This window comes from Sinohyriopsis cumingii, chromosome 9, assembly GCF_028554795.1.
Source record: "Sinohyriopsis cumingii isolate HCF-2022 chromosome 9, ASM2855479v2, whole genome shotgun sequence".
NCBI lineage: Eukaryota > Metazoa > Mollusca > Bivalvia > Unionida > Unionidae > Sinohyriopsis > Sinohyriopsis cumingii.
Window position 1 is genome coordinate 71497727 of NC_142969.1, and position 19349 is coordinate 71517075.

Here is a 19349-nt window from a genome sequence, read left to right on the forward strand (position 1 = left end):
TTTCAGTCAGGAGAAGTACTGACTTTAGCATTTGAATCAAATTTGAGAGGAATTATTTCTTCAAACTATTCATTGGAATTACAAAATGCTCATTAGCTGTTTGGACTAAAATATTATTCTGTAATTATTGTGAATTTATTCAAAGACATTCTGAATGATATCATCGTGATACAGTAATATTGCTGGCTCATCACAACATTCAAGGCCATTGGTACATCAGGACATTCGATACTTGGAATTCATTCTGAACAATCTATACCTTTCGACTTTTGATATAACATTTATGGAACATCTGGGATATAATTCACAATACAGTAAGTTCTCTTAAATTTTCTTTGTATAAACTCAGAATTTTCAATTTTTGTTTGATTTTACTAAACTTATTAGTTTGTTTTTTCTGTTGCTTGGTTTAAAACCAAGTAGTCGTATTTTTTGCATTTGTAACCTAACAATTAATTCTACAGTCAAATCAATCGCAGACATAGATTAGATTCATTTTTTGTAGTGAAATTTCCGACGAGCAAAATTTATGCTTTTTTCTGTAAATTAGTATGCCGACATACATTCGAGTCATATTGTTGTCTTGGAAAAAAAAACGATATGTTTCAAAATGATTCGGTCGTTCGTAACTTTGAGGTCGATCATATTGATTCTACCTCGAATATATGTCGATCGCTGCCATTTGAACCACTTTGGCTATTTAGAAAACAAGGATTGACAGAAAAGCTGCAATGTTACTATTGATCGAACTTTTTATTTGTAAACTCTTGGCCAATGCCATATTTATTCCAATCGTAGAAATAGCCAGGGTGTTCCAAACAGATCATGTTTTCATTTTTAAACGGAGACATTTCCGGCGAACAAAACGTTTTATTTTTCTGTAAATTACTGCGCCGACATATAAGCCTGTTGGTGTGTGGCTGGAAATAGACACCGACCTTAGTATGAGCTTTATTAACATTGTGTGAGACCCTAAATGCCAGGTGGATAAATATATATAAGTGAAGAATTTCATCATTTCGAGTGGACACTAAAACTCAACTTTTAAGTAAAGAGTACAATGATTTACGATCTAGAGAGTTGGAAATTTAGTGTTATTAAGTTCATACAATTATTAAATATTGCATTTGGTTTATAAAATCGGATCATTGTTAGTCATTTGATGGAGAAAATATAATGGACTAAAGTTTGAATAGCACGCCATGAAGGAAGATAGCTTTTTAAAGCATTATCTGTTTCTTAAAACATTTAAGTGAAATAGAAATTTGGGAAATTTATTTTTCAACATAAATTTCCTAAAATATTAACATATACTGTCATATATTAATTGATTGACAAAGCAACTGTTTAAACTGAATATTTGTTTAAACAAACTCTTGAAAGGAATTAGATATAAAGACAAAACCTGTTCTACCTTTTTACATTTTAATAAACAATCTTGGATGTCCGTATTCGATTTCTGACTGAGTCACAGAAATTCTGCAGAAGATATGGTGGCTAATTTACGTCGAGTGAAATTGATTTTTGAATTTTGAAAGGAATTGTCCACCTAATGAAACTGCAATGGAAGGAAAGTAACCTAACTAGAAATTAATACGAAGGACGTTCTCTAGGCAAATATTCACCGTTCCAAATTTATATGTGTGACAAATGTGAGGGAGGACATATGGTATGGAGTCGGAACATTCTGGGGTCACAATCCCATTGGGTCCTAAAATTCCCATCAGCAACTGTTTTATTGAGAGCAGGCCCCATAAATAATATCTTGCTGCGCCACTAAATCACACACCCCAATGCACAACGTGGAATGAACATTTATTTTAAACACTAGAACTACTTCTTTACGGTACACCTTATTTTTGGACAGGCTGCTAGAACGGTTTTAATTCCTTGTTCATTAATTTAATTCCTAATATCAGAGTGTGTATGTTGGAATTTAGTACCCCACTAGATGTGATTTGGATTTTTAACGTAGCTTTAACAATTTTTCAGTCATATCGCTATGATGTCTGCAATGTGGCAGTTTATAGTGATGTCTAGCACTGGGGCATCATGCCGCAGACATGTAGCATGATAGTACCCCACTAGAACCGACAGGATGTTGTATATAATTTTTTTTTCTTTCTGAAAATATTTTAAATTCTTATACTAATTACATACAAATCACTTCTATCTGGCAATACGTGTATAATATTTCTAAATGTTTTATTTATATTTATAAATTCACTGAAACGTAATTTGTGTATTACTTACAAATGAATAATTTTTCAGAAAAAAAAAAACTGAGCTTAGAAAAGATGCAAAAACTGAAGCTTATTCGGGTAATTAAAAGTGAGGGTGCACATCCCGCCCTCCCCCCCCCCCCCCCACGAACCTCTTTCATAAGGCTAAATAATTAATGTCGAAACCGAGCTACTTCCCCTTTTAGTCACTGGTTTTCATGATCTTTAGAAACAGTACATAACTTTTGTTACCCTTGTAACAGGGGACGCAACTCATTTTGGAAACAAATCCAGGTATTTAAACACACACATTTTCTTTCTGTATGTCACGCCTGCCAAACAACAAATAGCGGGCTCGAAACTCGCGGCGCATGCCAATTTTCTTTATACAACTCATTTATTTTTATGTTCAAACTTTCTTTCTAACTCGCTCGACCCAATTATTTATATTCACCTCGAAGGACGGGTAATTAACCTGGTTCTTTCAGTTGGGAAGATCCTAATATATTTTATATGCACAAACTATAGCTTTCTACTGAGTGTTCAAGATGCTTAAATATGAATTAATACTGGCCACTGCAAAATTTCAGGATTGCACTATTTGAATTGTTGTCGTACAGTTATCACCAAATATCAGCTCCGATCAATGATATTCGGATCCCCCAAACAATTTCTTTGCATATACACACAAAGACGTATTATAGATGTCGCAGTCTAAGCTACTTTCGCTTTAGCAAAGTCGATTAAACTGACGGTTCACGGTTTTCATTGTTGTGGATTATTTTAAACAAATGTGATTAGAACACCAATATTTACACAGCGTGTTATACCCCGAGATGGACAGCGATAAAAGCAGCCAGAAAACAGCTGTAAATAAAAAAGGTTGGTATATAATTGGGGTCGGGTGGGGTGGGGGGTAGGGGTACATTTGAACTCAAGTATGCGCCAGAGAAGAGAAATATTGAATCTGATTTAGTGTATACTATATAATAACAATATTGTTCAGTTATATGCCCCTATGCATTATGTTATGTTATGTGTAAGTTTGTAATGGTATGTGGTTAAGAGGTTAACTAATGAGAGAAACTAATGAGAGAGAGAGAGAGAGAGAGAGAGAGAGAGAGTCTTAAAGCGGGGCTGAGTTCGCTTTCTCTTTACTAAAATGTAGAACAAAATTTCTGAAACCAAGTATATTATTTGTGGAAAAATGTCCAGTTCATGTTACGTGCATGTCGCTAGTAGTTGCACGAGACACTTAAGGGGACATGTAATTACATAGGCGCCCATAGGTTAACATACAGGAGTCACTTGGGGGACATACGGGAAATGCTATGCTAAATGTCCATAAGCTTGATATGGGAATGGTGTTGTGGGGACAACGGTATTTATGAGGACAATCGTGTTTATAAGGACGAACGTGTTTATTGGGATGAACGAGTTTATGAGGACGAACGTGTTTATTGGGACGAACGTGAATGGTAATGCTAAAATGGTGAACGAAGTTGGGGAGAGAGTTTGTGGGGACAAATAAGAAAAGCGATGTTAAAATGGTGAAGGGAAAATGGTCGAATGTTTATGGTACCACCGGGAATAATATTGTTTTACCTACAATCCAAACACACCACATATACACCACATATAAAATCGCGAACCTAGATTATTTTATTATGATCCATACCTCCCCCAACCAAAGAAAGGGTAGGAAGTGTTCACATATATACACATGGGGGTGATGTCGTAATAGCAGTGGGATGAAATAGACACACTTGCACATCAACATACATACATACTATAGAACAAGAAAGGCCAAGGAAGTGTTTATAGACATACTACTATACCTTGCATACTATCGTAACAGAAGGGGTAAAGTGGGTTCTAAGGTTCAGTTGTCAACAAGATAGACATACACAAACAAACACACACACACACATACACACACGACAAAAAGCACAGAATTGTTTGGCAAATAAAATTGTTATCTCTACTTTCTAGTCATCTTGGTGGCCCTGAAAAGGGTCGTTGAGGTTCGTTATCCAAAGGCTTGTAGCGTAAGTGGCATAGCCTGACTGGTATTCTTCTCAAACTTTGTCGCACGGCGGGTTTGTAGAATAAGACCAACCTCAGACACACTTTCCTCTCCACATAGACTATTCTCTTCCATATTGCTGGGTATGTAACCCTGGTAACTCAGGGCGAACAGCATGCCCAAATCGATGGTTGGTGACTGTACACAAGTCTACATTTTGCTTGATTTGTTTTTAGAATGGGTGACACCATCAGATATTGCGCTTTTATATATGGCATAGGACTGGATTGAAATATTCCACTAATCCAAAGGTGTGTTACCGAATTCAGAGTGTGGGGTCTCTCTTCCAATTAGAATAGAGCGGACTCGTGAGGACACATTCAGTACATAAACGCACCAGCTTTCATACGGTTTATTTCGGAATAGTGTGAATATGATACTTAATACTGAAACAACAAAGACAATGTATTGGGCTCATAGTGATAGCATGATGAGAATGATTATTAATGCAGCTGTAGCTTATCAGTATCCCATGTTCCAGAAGAGGATGACTTCAGTTTAGCTTTCGCTGATGTTCTTTCGTTTCCGAAAGAATGTTTGCCTGTCTTCTTCTCCCACCTCCCTTGATTTCTTCTTTATTGTTTCTTATGATACTCTGAAGACTAATGTCCTTTCTCTTGACATAATAAAAGGCATCCTTACCTTTGTTTATCTTTTCTTCTGTCTTTTAACTTTTTCTCCTGTCTTTCTTTGCTTTGACATTGTGACCATTGTTTAGCCAGTGGTCTTTCTCTTGACATGGACCACTCTAGTGGGTTAGTGGTTAGAGCCTCCGCCACGGATGCTCTTATAAAAATGGTACTAACAACTGGCTCGCTAGGCGCTCAGCATTAAGAGGATAGTGTTAAAACTGGTCGGCCTGGTGTCAGGATAATGTGACTGGGTTGGACATCATGCTACATGTCTGTGGCATGATGATTAGAAGGCTGATCTGTTTTGACTCGTGCATCTTCTTCTTAGCAGACTGAGAACTGAATGATTTATACACTCTTAGGTTGAGAAGTTCGTTCTATATATAGAGAGAGAGCGTGTGAAACACTGTGTGAAAACAAACTTATTAATCAAGATGAAACGATCGTAATTTGCAGAGAAGAAACCAGAAGAAGTCAAGAGCCGAAGACGGCTTTCGGTGTCCCTTTATATGCAAAATGAAAATTTAGCACAAGCTGCCAGTGATTTCTAAGATGATGCGAGAGAACCTGAACCAGAACTATCAACTTCTACCACATGACGACGAGAGCCCAGATCCATCAAGACAAAAAAAGTCGTTCGGTAGCTCCAGAAAACTATGATTACATTCAAGATACGCAAACATCGACTTCTATCAAATTTAGAGCCACTGCTTACACCTACAAGGTGAAATTTAAGGAATTTACGTCTTAGGTCCAACCGGAGAAAGCAGCAGGTTTCGTTACATATTTGTGGGATTCCTTGTTAGAGACAAGCTAAAGAAGACAATCGTTTGAGACTCTTTATTTATGATGACAGTTTGGAGCCTTCTATCTGGATCGAATATAGTACATCAGCGGAATTAAGACCGTCCAAAGTCATCGGCAAAATTCAATGCCCGACGATTTACCGCAAATAGGTGAGCTTAAGCAGAAAAGTGCTATTGGTGGACGAAATTTACTGTACCAGATTGACCATTGGCAAGATCAGATTCGCTTAGCCTGTGCCTTCATCTGGGGCCGATGCCTTGCGGAAAAGAATTTGACCACAGAATAGAGAAGAAGGAAAAGAGAGGATTTAAAAATCAGAGAGATCTAAACAACGAAGAGAAGTTGAAGTTCTTTTACAGCAAATAGGTATATCTAAAGAGACAGTGTATGTCATTCCTGATATGCAGAAACTTCAAGAGGTGTTTGCTGCTCGCCATACCCTTATGTCGTTCGCGGTGCTCTCATGTTTCGAGGATCCAATAGAAAACATTCATGTTTCGAGGATCCAAGAAAACATTCATGTTTCGAGGATCCAATAGAAAACATTCATGTTTCGATGATCCAATAGAAAACATATTCAAGTATCATGATCTGAAGACCTTATTCGAACTCATAACTCAGTGACACACATTGTCAATGAAAGAACAAAAAAGCATTTTGTGACGAAATCGTAGACTTGAACACCAGTGTTACATCCAAAAATATGAGAATGAAGAGAAGAAATAGAAACAATGGGATTATATCTCTTTTGACTTTGAATATACACAAGAAGCTCATCGTGCTTGTAACAAGAACTTATATTTTTCATTGTCCTACAAGCAGTTAGATTTCAAAAGAAGTGAATCGATTTTAGACCCTACCGACCACACATTGAGCGAAAATGACATCCAGCGTTACGGGGACTTGCATCGATATGCTACATTGATCACTCAAACTTTCTTGGAATACGACAAATAATTTCTTTTGAAATATTGTTCAAAACAATGTACTAACACTCATTATGAACGGAGTCATCTAGATCAAAATGGGACAATACAGTATAATGACTGAATGAGTTACTGAGCCTTCCCTTTGATTAGAACGCCAAAATGTATGGAATGACAGAAATGTCCAAAGCTCAAACGTTGTACTCCACATTTGCCTGACGTTTGCTATTACGACCACGATGGTATGTGTACTTAACAATATTGATCATACTCTTGATATTAAACTAGTTCTTTAAACCCATTTGACTTTCAAAAAGACATAATGAAATATTGCTGATGTGATGTAGATTGTTTCCGACGTCGCTTTAGAAATGTTCGACAATTGTTTCCGGATCACGGAGGCATCGATCTAAAACAAGCTGGGCATTATAACCCTTCAGTTCTATCACTCGGTTATGCGTCAATACTCCACGATAGTTTTGCGTTGGCTCCATTACTTGTGTGAAAGGTAATACAAATGGACACTACATGCCAGCAAAGGTGTAGAGAATAAAATTGTAACTATTTATTTGGATCGTTTGAATTTAGGAAGTACTTAGATAGTCTACGTATTCCATGATTGCTCCACGTGTTTCCATCAAAGAAAAATGAAAAGTCCTATCTCAGAGTTCACCATAGAAAAGCTATGCGATCAAACATATCAACGACGCCTGAGGTGATACCAAGTGATGGAAATGTGAGAGCACAATTAAGATCGACGTTTCAAAACTGATTGAGAATTTATACGCATTACCCAAAGAAACGACGTGCTGGACGGATAAGGAAACTTTGAATCTACGCGAGGACGAACCAATGTAACACGCTTGCTGTACGATCTAGACGAATATCAATGAGTAGAAATTAAATACTTCGATATGGTTTTTGTAACGTTGCGTGTGCAAATATATACTCTATCTGTCACCATGAAATCTTGACAGAGGACATCGACGTGGAACGAGTTGTCAATACGAATAATTGATCAAATGCAGAGTATTACCCCCAACTCACTTGTACCATCCTGCTTCAATACATCACTTGCAAGGAAAACTGATGTTTATTTTATGCCATACGTGTGCTGAAACATTCGACCAAGACCAATGTTGTTGTCACATGGATGAAGAACGCCCTTTAACAGGAACTTGGATGATTGTCGAATTGTTTCATGTCCTGGATCGTGAATACCGGATGTTAAAAGTATATGAAATTTGGCACACGTCAGAACATTATCGTAAGAACGACAAATTCAATAAAGGAATTACACCAACAACTTACGACTGGAAATATGCACGTGACAGGAAAAGTCTTGGTTTTGATGCTTAAATACAAAACATGCCTGACTATGCCAAATACATTGTATGTCTCTAATCTAAGAGAAGAAGTTAACTTCGACTAGTCCAAGAAGTGAAGATAAAATCATAGACAAAGTTAGTAACAGCGCTAGAAGAGCCCGAAATAGAGCAAGAAATATTACGAGAGTACCATCGTACAAATAGAAACGAATGACTTTCCCGGAAATTAGAGGCCATGAATTTCATGGAAACTAGAAGAACACCAGAGCATAAACGTGCATTTCATGGGAAACACATACATCGAGAACATTGTGCACTGACTTGTTTATACGCAGCTTTCGTGATTTTAATTTGTGTCTCATCGATGTTTGGAGTCATGTATGCCTTATATGTTTTCGTGTTTTTATTATTGAAATGGAAACGTAGTGGTTACACTTTTTTAAAAACATGAATTTTTCAAACGTTAGATCAACACAGATAAAACTTGCTTGATTGCCCACCCCAGCATATCGTGTGCTGTTACAAAGAGTAGCAATTGACCTACACATTACTTTAAAAAATTCAGTGAGAATCCATTTCATTTGTAGAAGGCATTACTCATTAGATGGGGTCGTGTCTACCTTTAGTCGAATAGTTTTGTCTCGTCTTGGATGGCTTCTTAGGAGAAGACGAAGAAGAACTTAAACCATGGTTTACACAGAAAGGACGTCGTCGTAATGCTCGTACACTTGTATTAATTATATTAGACAAAATGTAATTCAACAAAGAAATGCACATCGTACCATAAATTATTTATTTCATTTCTTTCAAACAATATTCAACATGACCTCTTTTCAATCTCATCCTCTTGCCAAATTTATTCGTGCACTGCATGGCATCAAGCGTAAACTGAATACACAAGTCCGTGCACATTTGATAGAAGCCAGTCTCAAAAAAGTCTTAGGATGGTTTATTTCGACATCCATTCCGGTACTTCAAGGGAGCGTTCACATACCCCATTAAAGCAATTGCCCTTATGAAAAACATAAAGTAGAGTTGTTACTTGGAGATATTCAAAGAATAAAAAGAAAAAGATTAACAGAGCAAGTCATTTTTAAATATGCTGGAAGTGTTTCTTTGGCAGGTGTCAATATTTGCTCCCGTTTAAATGGAATCCTGATGCCGAGACTAATACAAAGCAAAGAGCCAAAATCCCCTCAAAAGTTCGCAGCTGACCCAAAAGATGATTGGTGGTGCTACAAATTCACAGAGGATAAAAAGCCCGAAGAAGAAAAAAAGTCACCAGAAAGATGTCGAACTTGAGGAAATCACGATACTTGTGAATGGCATCTCCTCCTACCACTGCCATTCATGATAGTACCTGGCAAAACTGATTTAATACATGTTTCCCAATTTCATAAAAAGATGGAAACACATTACTAAAGGGATTTCTCTTTCTCCTGCAGCGACGACGGCGTCGTCTTCCCTAGACACTGCTACTAGAGCTTAAAACATGGCCTCACTTAACACAAAAGTGCAAAACAGAACAAGGGTGTTGCAAAGCTTGGATTTATTCAAACAAGAACCGCCAAGATTTTGTCTGCTCAAAGCACATCGTTGTCGAGTGATGCTGACAATAAAGTTCATAGGATGTGCCAACAGTCAGTGGAGGCTAATTAAAGTATAAAAAGGAAGTATGTCATACCATTCACTTCATTGTTTTTATTCCTGAAACAAAAGGAGTCACTAAGAAGCGCACACCACCACCGGCGTCCCAAGACACAATCGTCCTCCAGATATGGGAACATTAAGGGACTCCTTCCTTGATTGGCATGTTTTGTCACTGCGAATTGAATCTAATCATCCGATGCGAAAACAAACCATTCAAAGAGCGCCTAAGGAAATCGACGAAACCGTGTGTGCATGTCATTAAGATGTTTTCATATGAACGGTATCTTTCTCCAAGATAAAGAAAGAAACAAAATTAGAAAAACACTAGAACATTCTTCACCAAATGGTGAAAACGAACGTACGTATTAGTCACAAGACAAATATGATGGTTCAACGAGGCGATTTTCTACCCATACTGATACAACCCGTGTTCGAAGTGGCTGCTGTCTTGCTTCGATTGATTACTGGACAACCTTTATAATGAGTCATAAGAAAACCATGGATAAAAAAATAAAGGGGCACTGTTTTCTGGAAAGACAGAACACTAATTTAGATGTCATTGATCTACGAAAATTCACTCTCAATTCCATATAAACAATGGATGGAACTCCGTCATTGCCACGAAGAACGGATGCCTCATTTACCTTCGAATCCTAATCTTGTCGAGATGTCATTTAAAACAAAAATAACAATGGTTGATGGATTGAAACGTTTCATCTAAACCAAAATGAAATTAACGGTAAGGTCAAGTATTGCAATGTTCCCCGAACAGTTTTGACGAAACTGTTAAACCCACTTTGAGGAATTTCAATGGCAAGTAGATTTTTTTTATGCCTGTCGTTGAGCTGCATGCAATCGTGATTGCAAATACTTGTTTTATGCCATCGACGTGTTTTCAAAATCGGCTTGAGTAGCACTGTTGACGTCTAAAACATATTGAGAATTAGTGCGAACTTTAAAAAAAAACTGGTTGAAAAGAAGTGGTCGTTACCCTCTACGTTGCCGAAACAAAAAAAGGCACCAAATTTCTGCAACAAGCTTTTTAAAAAGAAATGAAAAAAGGAAATTAAATTTCACACCACTGAAAATCCGAAGACTACAGTCACTGTCGTGGAACATTTTCCAAGAACTTTGTAAGAACGCATGTAGAAATATTTTGCACACAAAAATGGATCTTAAAATGCGTTTTACTAACAGCAGAATAATGTCAGTTACTTTTTGTTCTCTAGTAAATCTAATTCTTTCAGCCAGGTTCCGAACAAAACGTGAGAATAGATCAAGGACATAATAGTCGCCATAGGTTCTTCTTCTTCCTCATTCCTATTACTCTAGGATCACTTCTCTCAAACTGTTGATTTCCAGAGAACTGTCAACTTCTGCATACAGGATGACGTTCATTTTTGTATCAAGATCTAAAGCAAACTGATGTTCCACACGAAGTTGGCCCGATTTTATTGGGTGGAAATATTCTTCACCACTGCCTTAGTCTTTAGTGAAATCAAATCTCCACAATGCATATCCTCCTACAAAATCGTTACGAGAAATACCGTGGCTACTGTTGGTACCTAAAGTGTTCTGAAGCTTACAACAGTGTCAAGTAAGATATCAATTCATTTTCGTGGGCAAAATTAGGTTCAAAGGGTCTGGCGCACAACATTTATAATGACTTCTTAAGTAATAGAACTCAAAAGGATTTTCGTCGATGGCACCGTTCAGGGCCGCATTGTAGACGATGCCAGTAAGCAAACAGTTGGGTAGCTGTCCTTGGTAATTATGATCTTCGATCTTGGATACGCAATGGTAAAGGTTTCTACTTCCACTCATCGTTGTGGATAATTGGCTTCTTTCGTTCTGCGCATCGTTAAACTCATATCGTTTCCCACTTTAGGTTAAACTCTGATACGGCGCGCGTGAGGTCTGGCTCTTTGATAATGGTTTTGTACTCGGTAGCATTAGCAGTCAAAACGGAACACGGAACTACTTCTCACAAGCAATGGAGCCAGCGCGAAGCTTTTGAGGCGTTCGGACGACTGACCGTTTCACTAGCTTATCGGCGTATGATAGCTAGTGTGTTCCCAGTCAATTAGTTCTTATGGTACACAAATTCACACGTTTTAGCAATAATAGAAGCTTAATCCAAGGGTTTGATACCCCCTTGATCCATAATTTTCTTTTACTAATTTTCAACAAGAAATGTAAAAAGTCCACATCAGATCGACAATATTTCAACATTTCTTCTTGAAAGTGAAAAGAATTTCAAGAGTGGAGTTGCTACCGTGATCAGAATGCTTCCCGTTGTTCTCTATGCATACCGTCTGGATCTTAGTGGTCAATTTCTGGCAAATGTAGAAGCACGATTTGTTGATTAGTTATAATATTAAAAAAAAGTCTGTAAAATAACCGCTTGCCATTTCTGTCATTCCAAACGTGTTAGGCATCCTTGCAAAAGACGTTGCTAAATCACTCAAGGAATTTTAAATTGTAGGTGTCCTACTTTCATGTAAATGACTTCAGCTTGTTGGAAATTCAGTTCCTTTTATTAAATAATGTTTCAAAAGAAATTATCAGTCATAATGAGAGAAATTATGCGCCAAGATTGTAGAGCCCATAAATATCTTTCTCGTACTCATGGAATCACTCTGCTACAATTTTTGACAATGATAAAATTAAAGGTTAATGATTGCATTTCTCAAAGTCACGATTTAACTACTGTTAAAAGACATGATTCCACAAGACGAAACGATTCCATCAAATTTACGTTAACGAAATGTTTAAGTACGTGAATTTTATTGAAAATTTCTAACGTGTAGCTTGGATTTCAGACGTACTCGTAAGGAATAAACATCTACTTTTTGCCAATTACATGTTCGAAGATCACACAAAAATGGATGACGTTACAGCGATTTACCCGTACAATATGGTAATAAATCTTGTACGTACAAATCCCTAAGATGTCGTATATCTAATCTATTCCTGTGTAACAAATGCACCTGTTCTACTTGTTCTAGATAAAGACGATAAAGTCAAGAACGACGGAAAAGAAATACCAAAACTAGCATTGGAGGAATTGTTCCAAAAATACGTAGACAACTTGTATAAAGAGAGGAAGATTACTTCGATTCTCTACAATAGATGTCGTAACGAAATAGATCAACTTAAAGGCAAAGTCAAGAAATTTAAAAGTCATAAACCGAAGCAAATTGTGAGTATATGCCTTCAGAAGATATTTGCCGATCTTGTTGGTATCGACCACAGTGTAGGACAGGCAATGGTTGTGCTAATCAATCTAGTTCATACATTTGTGAAAGAAAAAAAAGCCATACTTTTTTTGAAATTATTATTTTGGACACTAAAAAGTGTAATATAGCAAGGGACGTAATACCTTAATACGTACACACACATTTCTCCTGCTTTAGATTCCCTATACGAATTATCACATCCTGAAGATGCTGATCATGAAATTATTGGAAATATGATGGTATTAAATTGAACCTTACAATATTTTACGATGAATAATACCTAATTTTATAACTAGTTCTCATACACACACACACACACACACACACACACACACATATATATATATATATATATATATATATATATATATATATATATATATATATATATATATATATATATATATATATATACGTGTTATTCAGCCACATGGTACTAATGGCCCACAGTGTTGAATTTCCACATTAGTGTTATAATTAACCAAAGTCTTAAGTTTCCATAGGGTATTAAGCCTCTATGGTGTTAATATTAAGTAATAGAAAAGAAGAAGAAACAAGCTGTGTAAAACTCAACGGTTAATTTATTTCCCTAGAATACGAAGTGAAAAGAGCACTTTGTATTTCCAGAGACGAATAACATGAATTAAATAATTTGAATAACTAAAGTCCAGCCAAAGAAGAGTCAGGATGTAGGACAAACTGTCATTTCTAGAAAAATCTTAATTATAATTAGAAAGTCTGTTACTAATATTATAATAAAGAAAGTGGTAAACACAATGTCCTATATTCAAGCCAAGATAATAATCTTAATAGTTAACCCATATTCATACAGAATATATTTGCTATGTATTTGTTGTTACAGATTTGTTTATATAAAAAAATCAATGATTGATGTCAGCTTGTTTAGGACATGGTTATGTCCAGACTACAATTATCCATAGCATATAATGAATATAAAAAAAATAACAAACAATGCAAATTAAATATAGATAACGAGAGCGCTGTAGTGGACCACAGTGTTCATTTTCGATATGGGTGATATAGTGGACCGCAGTCTTAAATTGCCATAGGGTGCTATAGTGGACCGCAATCTTAAATTGCCATAGGGTGCTACAGTGGACCGCAATGTTAAATTGCCATAGGGTGCTACAGTGGACCGCAATGTTAATTCTTCATCAGAGTGCTACAGTGGACTATAATAATGTTAATTTTCCATATGGATACCATAGTGAACCACGGCGTTAAATTCCATAGGGGGCTGAAGTGGACCACAGCGTTTAAATTTCCATAGGGCGCTGTAGTGGACCACAGTGTTAAGTTTTCATATCGGTGCCATGGTGCTTTACTTCTATCTAGTTCATCTCAGTATCTAGTACAGAAACTTCAAAATGTTCAAAACACAGCTACTCGGATGATCCTTAGAGTACGAAAAACTGAGCACACTTCCCACCCACTTTGTAACCTTCACTGGCTACTCGTTCGATCCGGAACCAATCACAAAATCTGTTCACCATACTACATTTTGTTGACTGGCTGCCGTCCAAGATACATATATGATCTCACGCATGTATAGACCCCATGTAGACACTTAACTCTCCTCTTCGCATTCGCGCATTCTCATCGTTTCCACTGTCAAAAAGTCATACAGACAACTTCCTTTTGCGTATCAGGGCCCAGCTACGTGGAACTGATTGCCCATAGATCTTAGACACAAGGACATGTGATCCATTCAAGAGTGTTCCTTAAACTCACCTTTTTCGACTACAAGAACAGACTTAAAACTTAATAATGTTTACTTCCTAAATTATTGTCAGCATGCTTTTGTTTTGTAATTTCGTGAAGTTTCTAATCATGTCATTGTATATGTTGTCATGTGTTATTTAATAATGCAAAGCGCTTAGAGCTGCTAAAGATTAGGCGTTGTACTAAGTCCACATTATTATTATTATTATTATAGTGGACCATATTCTTAAGTTTCCATAGGGTGTTATAGTGGACCACACTGTTAATTTTCTATATGGACGATCTGTGCTACAGTGGACCAAAGTGTTAAATTCCTATATGGATGATCTGTGACTGCTACAGTGGACAAAAGTGTTAATTTTCTATATGGACGATCTGTGTGCTACAGTGGACCAAAGTGTTAAATTCCTATACTGGTTCTACAGTGGTCCACAAAGTCCAATTTTCACAGGGTGATATATCGTCTCATCTAATTGACGTTCTATATGACGCTATGGTGTTATAAATTCTCACTATGTTACAGTTCTTAGGATGCTATATCGACCCAAAGCAATGTTAAATTTCAATAAAATGCTACACCATTCCAAAAGTAATGGTAAATTTTCATAGACTGCTATAGCTTCTCAAATGTATTGCTTTAATTCACATAAATATGCCACAGTGGCCTAAATTGAATGTTAAATTTTCGAATGATACTATATTGATCCCCACCCCAAGTAATGGGACAGGACGGGATGGGTGATTGGCTCTTTTAAACGGTACTTTTAACACATTATTGGATATATGACGCTAATCGGAGGGAGCCTTTCCCAGTGTTATAACTGTGAACCTAATCAACCCTATTAATCATTTCCGATTTATTTGGTGAACATTTCATATGATCAGGGAAATATATTTACTGTGGTTCAACATTCGTTCAACATTTAATTTTCTCGAGTGAAGTAGTCGAACTATCTGAATAAAATAACCAGTAAATGAAGAAAGATCGATCTTTTCTAAATTAATACCATATGTGATAATAATAGCAAAGCTATGGATTAAAACTAAACCAGATTTATGTATATTCACTTTTAAATAAACCGGCTACAAAAAAGCTAAAGTACAATAAAAGTAGTATAAACATGTTTCTGTGCCATGCCATGTGATTTTATCTTTGACTGATTTTTTTATTTTCAATGTGGCCTAGTCAAAACAGCAAATTCAGTCTTTTTGCTTACTAAGCTGCTCCATATATATGAAACTCAATGATAAACATTCATTACTCAGAGCAATCATTGCAACCTAGAACCAGTCCTGTATGCACTAATATGTTTACATTTACTAGTGACATGCTCGTACTACGTTACTGCCTAACAACAAAGCTTGCACATTTGATGGTATCTTATCAGGCGACAAACCACGACTATTATAAAGCTGTACATTGGTCGCCTTTTAGAAACACACAGGTACAATTAACGTAATGGTCTCTTCGAAACTTTAAATTTGAGTACTGCGTGATAAAATATATAATCGATGCGCTTCATTTTAATCATTTAATGCTGGACAAAATAAATTAAACAAGAAATAGTTATTCACTGGTTAAACATTACTACTTAAGACGTGTGAAAAAGATTTGGTTCTTGAAAAAATCAAAAGTATTAAAAGCTAGAGTGAAAAATTAATGAAAAACAACAACAGCAACAACAATAACAACAACACAAAATTAATTTTCTGAACAGAAACATCTCGGTAAATTTAACGAACATAACATGAAATGATGAAATTATATTGTGACGACTCCATGGCCACAAATGTAAGAAACAGAAAAGAAGCAAAACCAATAAGGTTTGTAAAACATAACAAACAATTTAATTATTAAAGTAATAAATGAAAAATGTGAGAGCGACTAAAAGTGTAATGAAGCGAATGCAAATTAGTCCTTACAGGTCTATAAAAGTCCTAAACGAATGAAAAGTATCTTATACTTTCAATACCGGAAATGAATTGGTCCTCCAATAACCGTGACGTTGTCAAGATGGTGTTGTCCAGAATTCTTTTGAATAATTTATAACAGTTACATAATGATATTAGAGTCGAAATAATGAGCACTTTCTATCACCACTGAACAGTCCACATAAGTGTTTTTCCTCTCCAAATATCTAAGTACAACATAAAACACGTCTGAAGACTTACATGAGGAACATAAAAAGTGTGAATGACTCCAGAAATCGGAATGAAACTGAATACTTAATTTTCTCCTTATATATACATCGTATATTGCGACTGTAGTTCGCAATAGACCTCATGTGACAACATAAACTATTGATTTATGACAAATTAAGTATATTTACATTATCTCACGTAACCAATGGGAATCCATATAATTCTTGTTGAAACTTCCATATCCCATCAGTCACTGAGAAAATACGCCACATGAGCCATTTTATGTCGTATTATTATGATTATTATTACTATTTGTCAACACGTACGTAAACATATATTTATATATCCTTAGCAATTTGTGTTTTCAACAGAACGAAATTGCGGACACAATTTATAACAACAAATATTCTATACAGTTTACGACCATGAATAAATTACGAAAATTAAATAAAATCATATACCAGAAGTTACAGAATATATACATATACATAACAATTTATTAAGATTGAAAGAGTGAAGATGTTGAAAAAATAGATGAAACAATTGTTGAAATGTAAGTATGGCAAAACTGTATCATTTTTTCCTAGCAAGGAAAATTCGTACAAGAATATATTAATTTAGTTTTATTCAAGAAACAATATATTATATTGTGTTATAACTTTCAGCGAATCGGAACACAACTATGTATTGAAAACAGAACTATTACAGCTGTACAAAATACGAAACAATAATAGAATAATTTCAACACTCAGGTACTGAAAATTTAGCCTGTGTTACATCAAAGAATTTTGCAGGTGTGTAAAAACGTGTAGCAACAGTCTAATAATTCTAATACACACACATTGCTGAATTGATAAAAGTATTAGTCTTTTTCAGATATGGAAAACATGAAATGAAAATCAATTAATTACAATGCTTACATATAGAATAATTTCCCCAATGCTAAATCAATAGGATACATCGCTCAAAACATTGAGAGGCATCAAACAAATACATGACACTGATTAAATGGTCAACATAGTTCAGTACCAATGGTTAAAATACCAATAGGTGCTTGAGCGACTAGGACATGCTTAATGATTTAAACGGTAAACTTGGAACGTTTAAACAAAAGGTACCATAACAAAGTATTGAAGAAAAAGAAAAGTAGATGAGAAAAATAAGTGTCATTCGTCGTGTTCAGATACACTACTTAAAGAAAGAAAAAAAATCTCAACAATATAACCAACAATTGCAGATTTGCACGCCGTAATGTTGTTTAACGATACTGAACGCATGACGGAATGGTGAAGACCCCTGTATGTTGTTTAACGATTCTAAACGACACATAAAAGAAATCACAAATTCATGAAAAAGGATTAAGTAAAGTTTCAAACTAAAAACAAGGTCTCGTTTTAAAAGATTATTTGCTGAAGAGCTAGATGTAAAGAAAGACATTTTTATCACACATCAAGTTTTAAATGTTACCATGGGAAATCTACAGATCGATACAGTGTGAATGGCGCTATGTGATGACGTCCTTAAGCAAATCGAACAGAAGATCGCGCAGACAGTGCCAAATATTTGCTTGATAAAACTGAATACCTGTGTATGAAAATTGATCCACAATATCGCGTAGCTCATACATAGAGTTGCCTGGCTGCCTAAATAGTTAAAACGCTTGGAATGTAACAAGCCCTATATGTATGCGGTAGGAAACTAAAAAACTTCTCCAATATTAGTTTAGCATGCAATTTAGGTCATTGTAGTGGTGTTATGTTCACATAGATTATTCCAGTTATCAAGTTTCATTTTTGGAATATCAAACAGTTCTGATTAAATAAACTTTAGACACTGACGGTCAGCAAAGTCGTTGAAGCATTTAATATAAGTAACAAAGATCTCTGCTTAAATAAGGATATAGAGCTCATTAAGATGTATTCACCAAGATTCGTCATTCTAAATAGGATAGTACGCTTAAAGCATGCCTAAAATCAATGAACTAATCGGAAGCAATTAATGAAAACCCACTAAATAAAGGAACTCGGGTCATGATAAGATACTTTTATTTTAAAAGGGTGTTAGTGACCTATGTGCATATCATCATCAGTTTCACGACTTTATCATGAAACATGACTGAAAATGAATATAAAACACAAAATTTAAACAAAGCTAGTGAAGCATAAAATATGGGTGATATGGACCTACTACTGAATTGAAAGAATGTTGCTCATCAAAATGAACCCCTCACCACGTGTTATTGTTCTTGACAGTATAATACGTACACATCATGCGGCTATGAGCGAAATACAAAAACTTAACATAACCTAAGTAAACTCTCAAATGTAGGTAACCATGATGTTTTGGTATGGCGTCTGTCTTGGACTACAAACTAATTATCACATGATTAGTGAGAATGGAATTCGCGTAAGTATCAGCTACTCATAAATTGTATAATTCTGAAGAAGGTAGAATTCAAGATGATATCATATTCCATAAGACGAAACCAAAGTCAGTTATCATGCACCTCTGTTGTACATGGGCAACGTGCCAATATAAACATGGAGAGACTAGAGCTAGATAAATGAAAAGAAA

At 35.7% G+C, this 19349-nt stretch overlaps 1 protein-coding gene across 3 annotated transcripts in view; it reads left to right on the forward strand.

Annotated features, from left to right (window-relative positions):
- Nucleotides 1-2931: 2931 nt before the first annotated feature.
- The window catches only part of LOC149792002 (uncharacterized), a 48067-nt gene continuing 31649 nt past the window's right edge, over nt 2932-19349 (forward strand). For all 3 annotated transcript variants that reach the window (XM_089970494.1, XM_089970495.1, XM_089970496.1), the window contains exons 1-2: nt 2932-3104; nt 12660-12853. In XM_089970494.1, the coding sequence (XP_089826620.1) occupies nt 3059-3104; nt 12660-12853 (240 nt within the window). In that variant the 5' untranslated portion in view covers nt 2932-3058. The remainder of the gene's footprint in view (nt 3105-12659; nt 12854-19349) is intronic.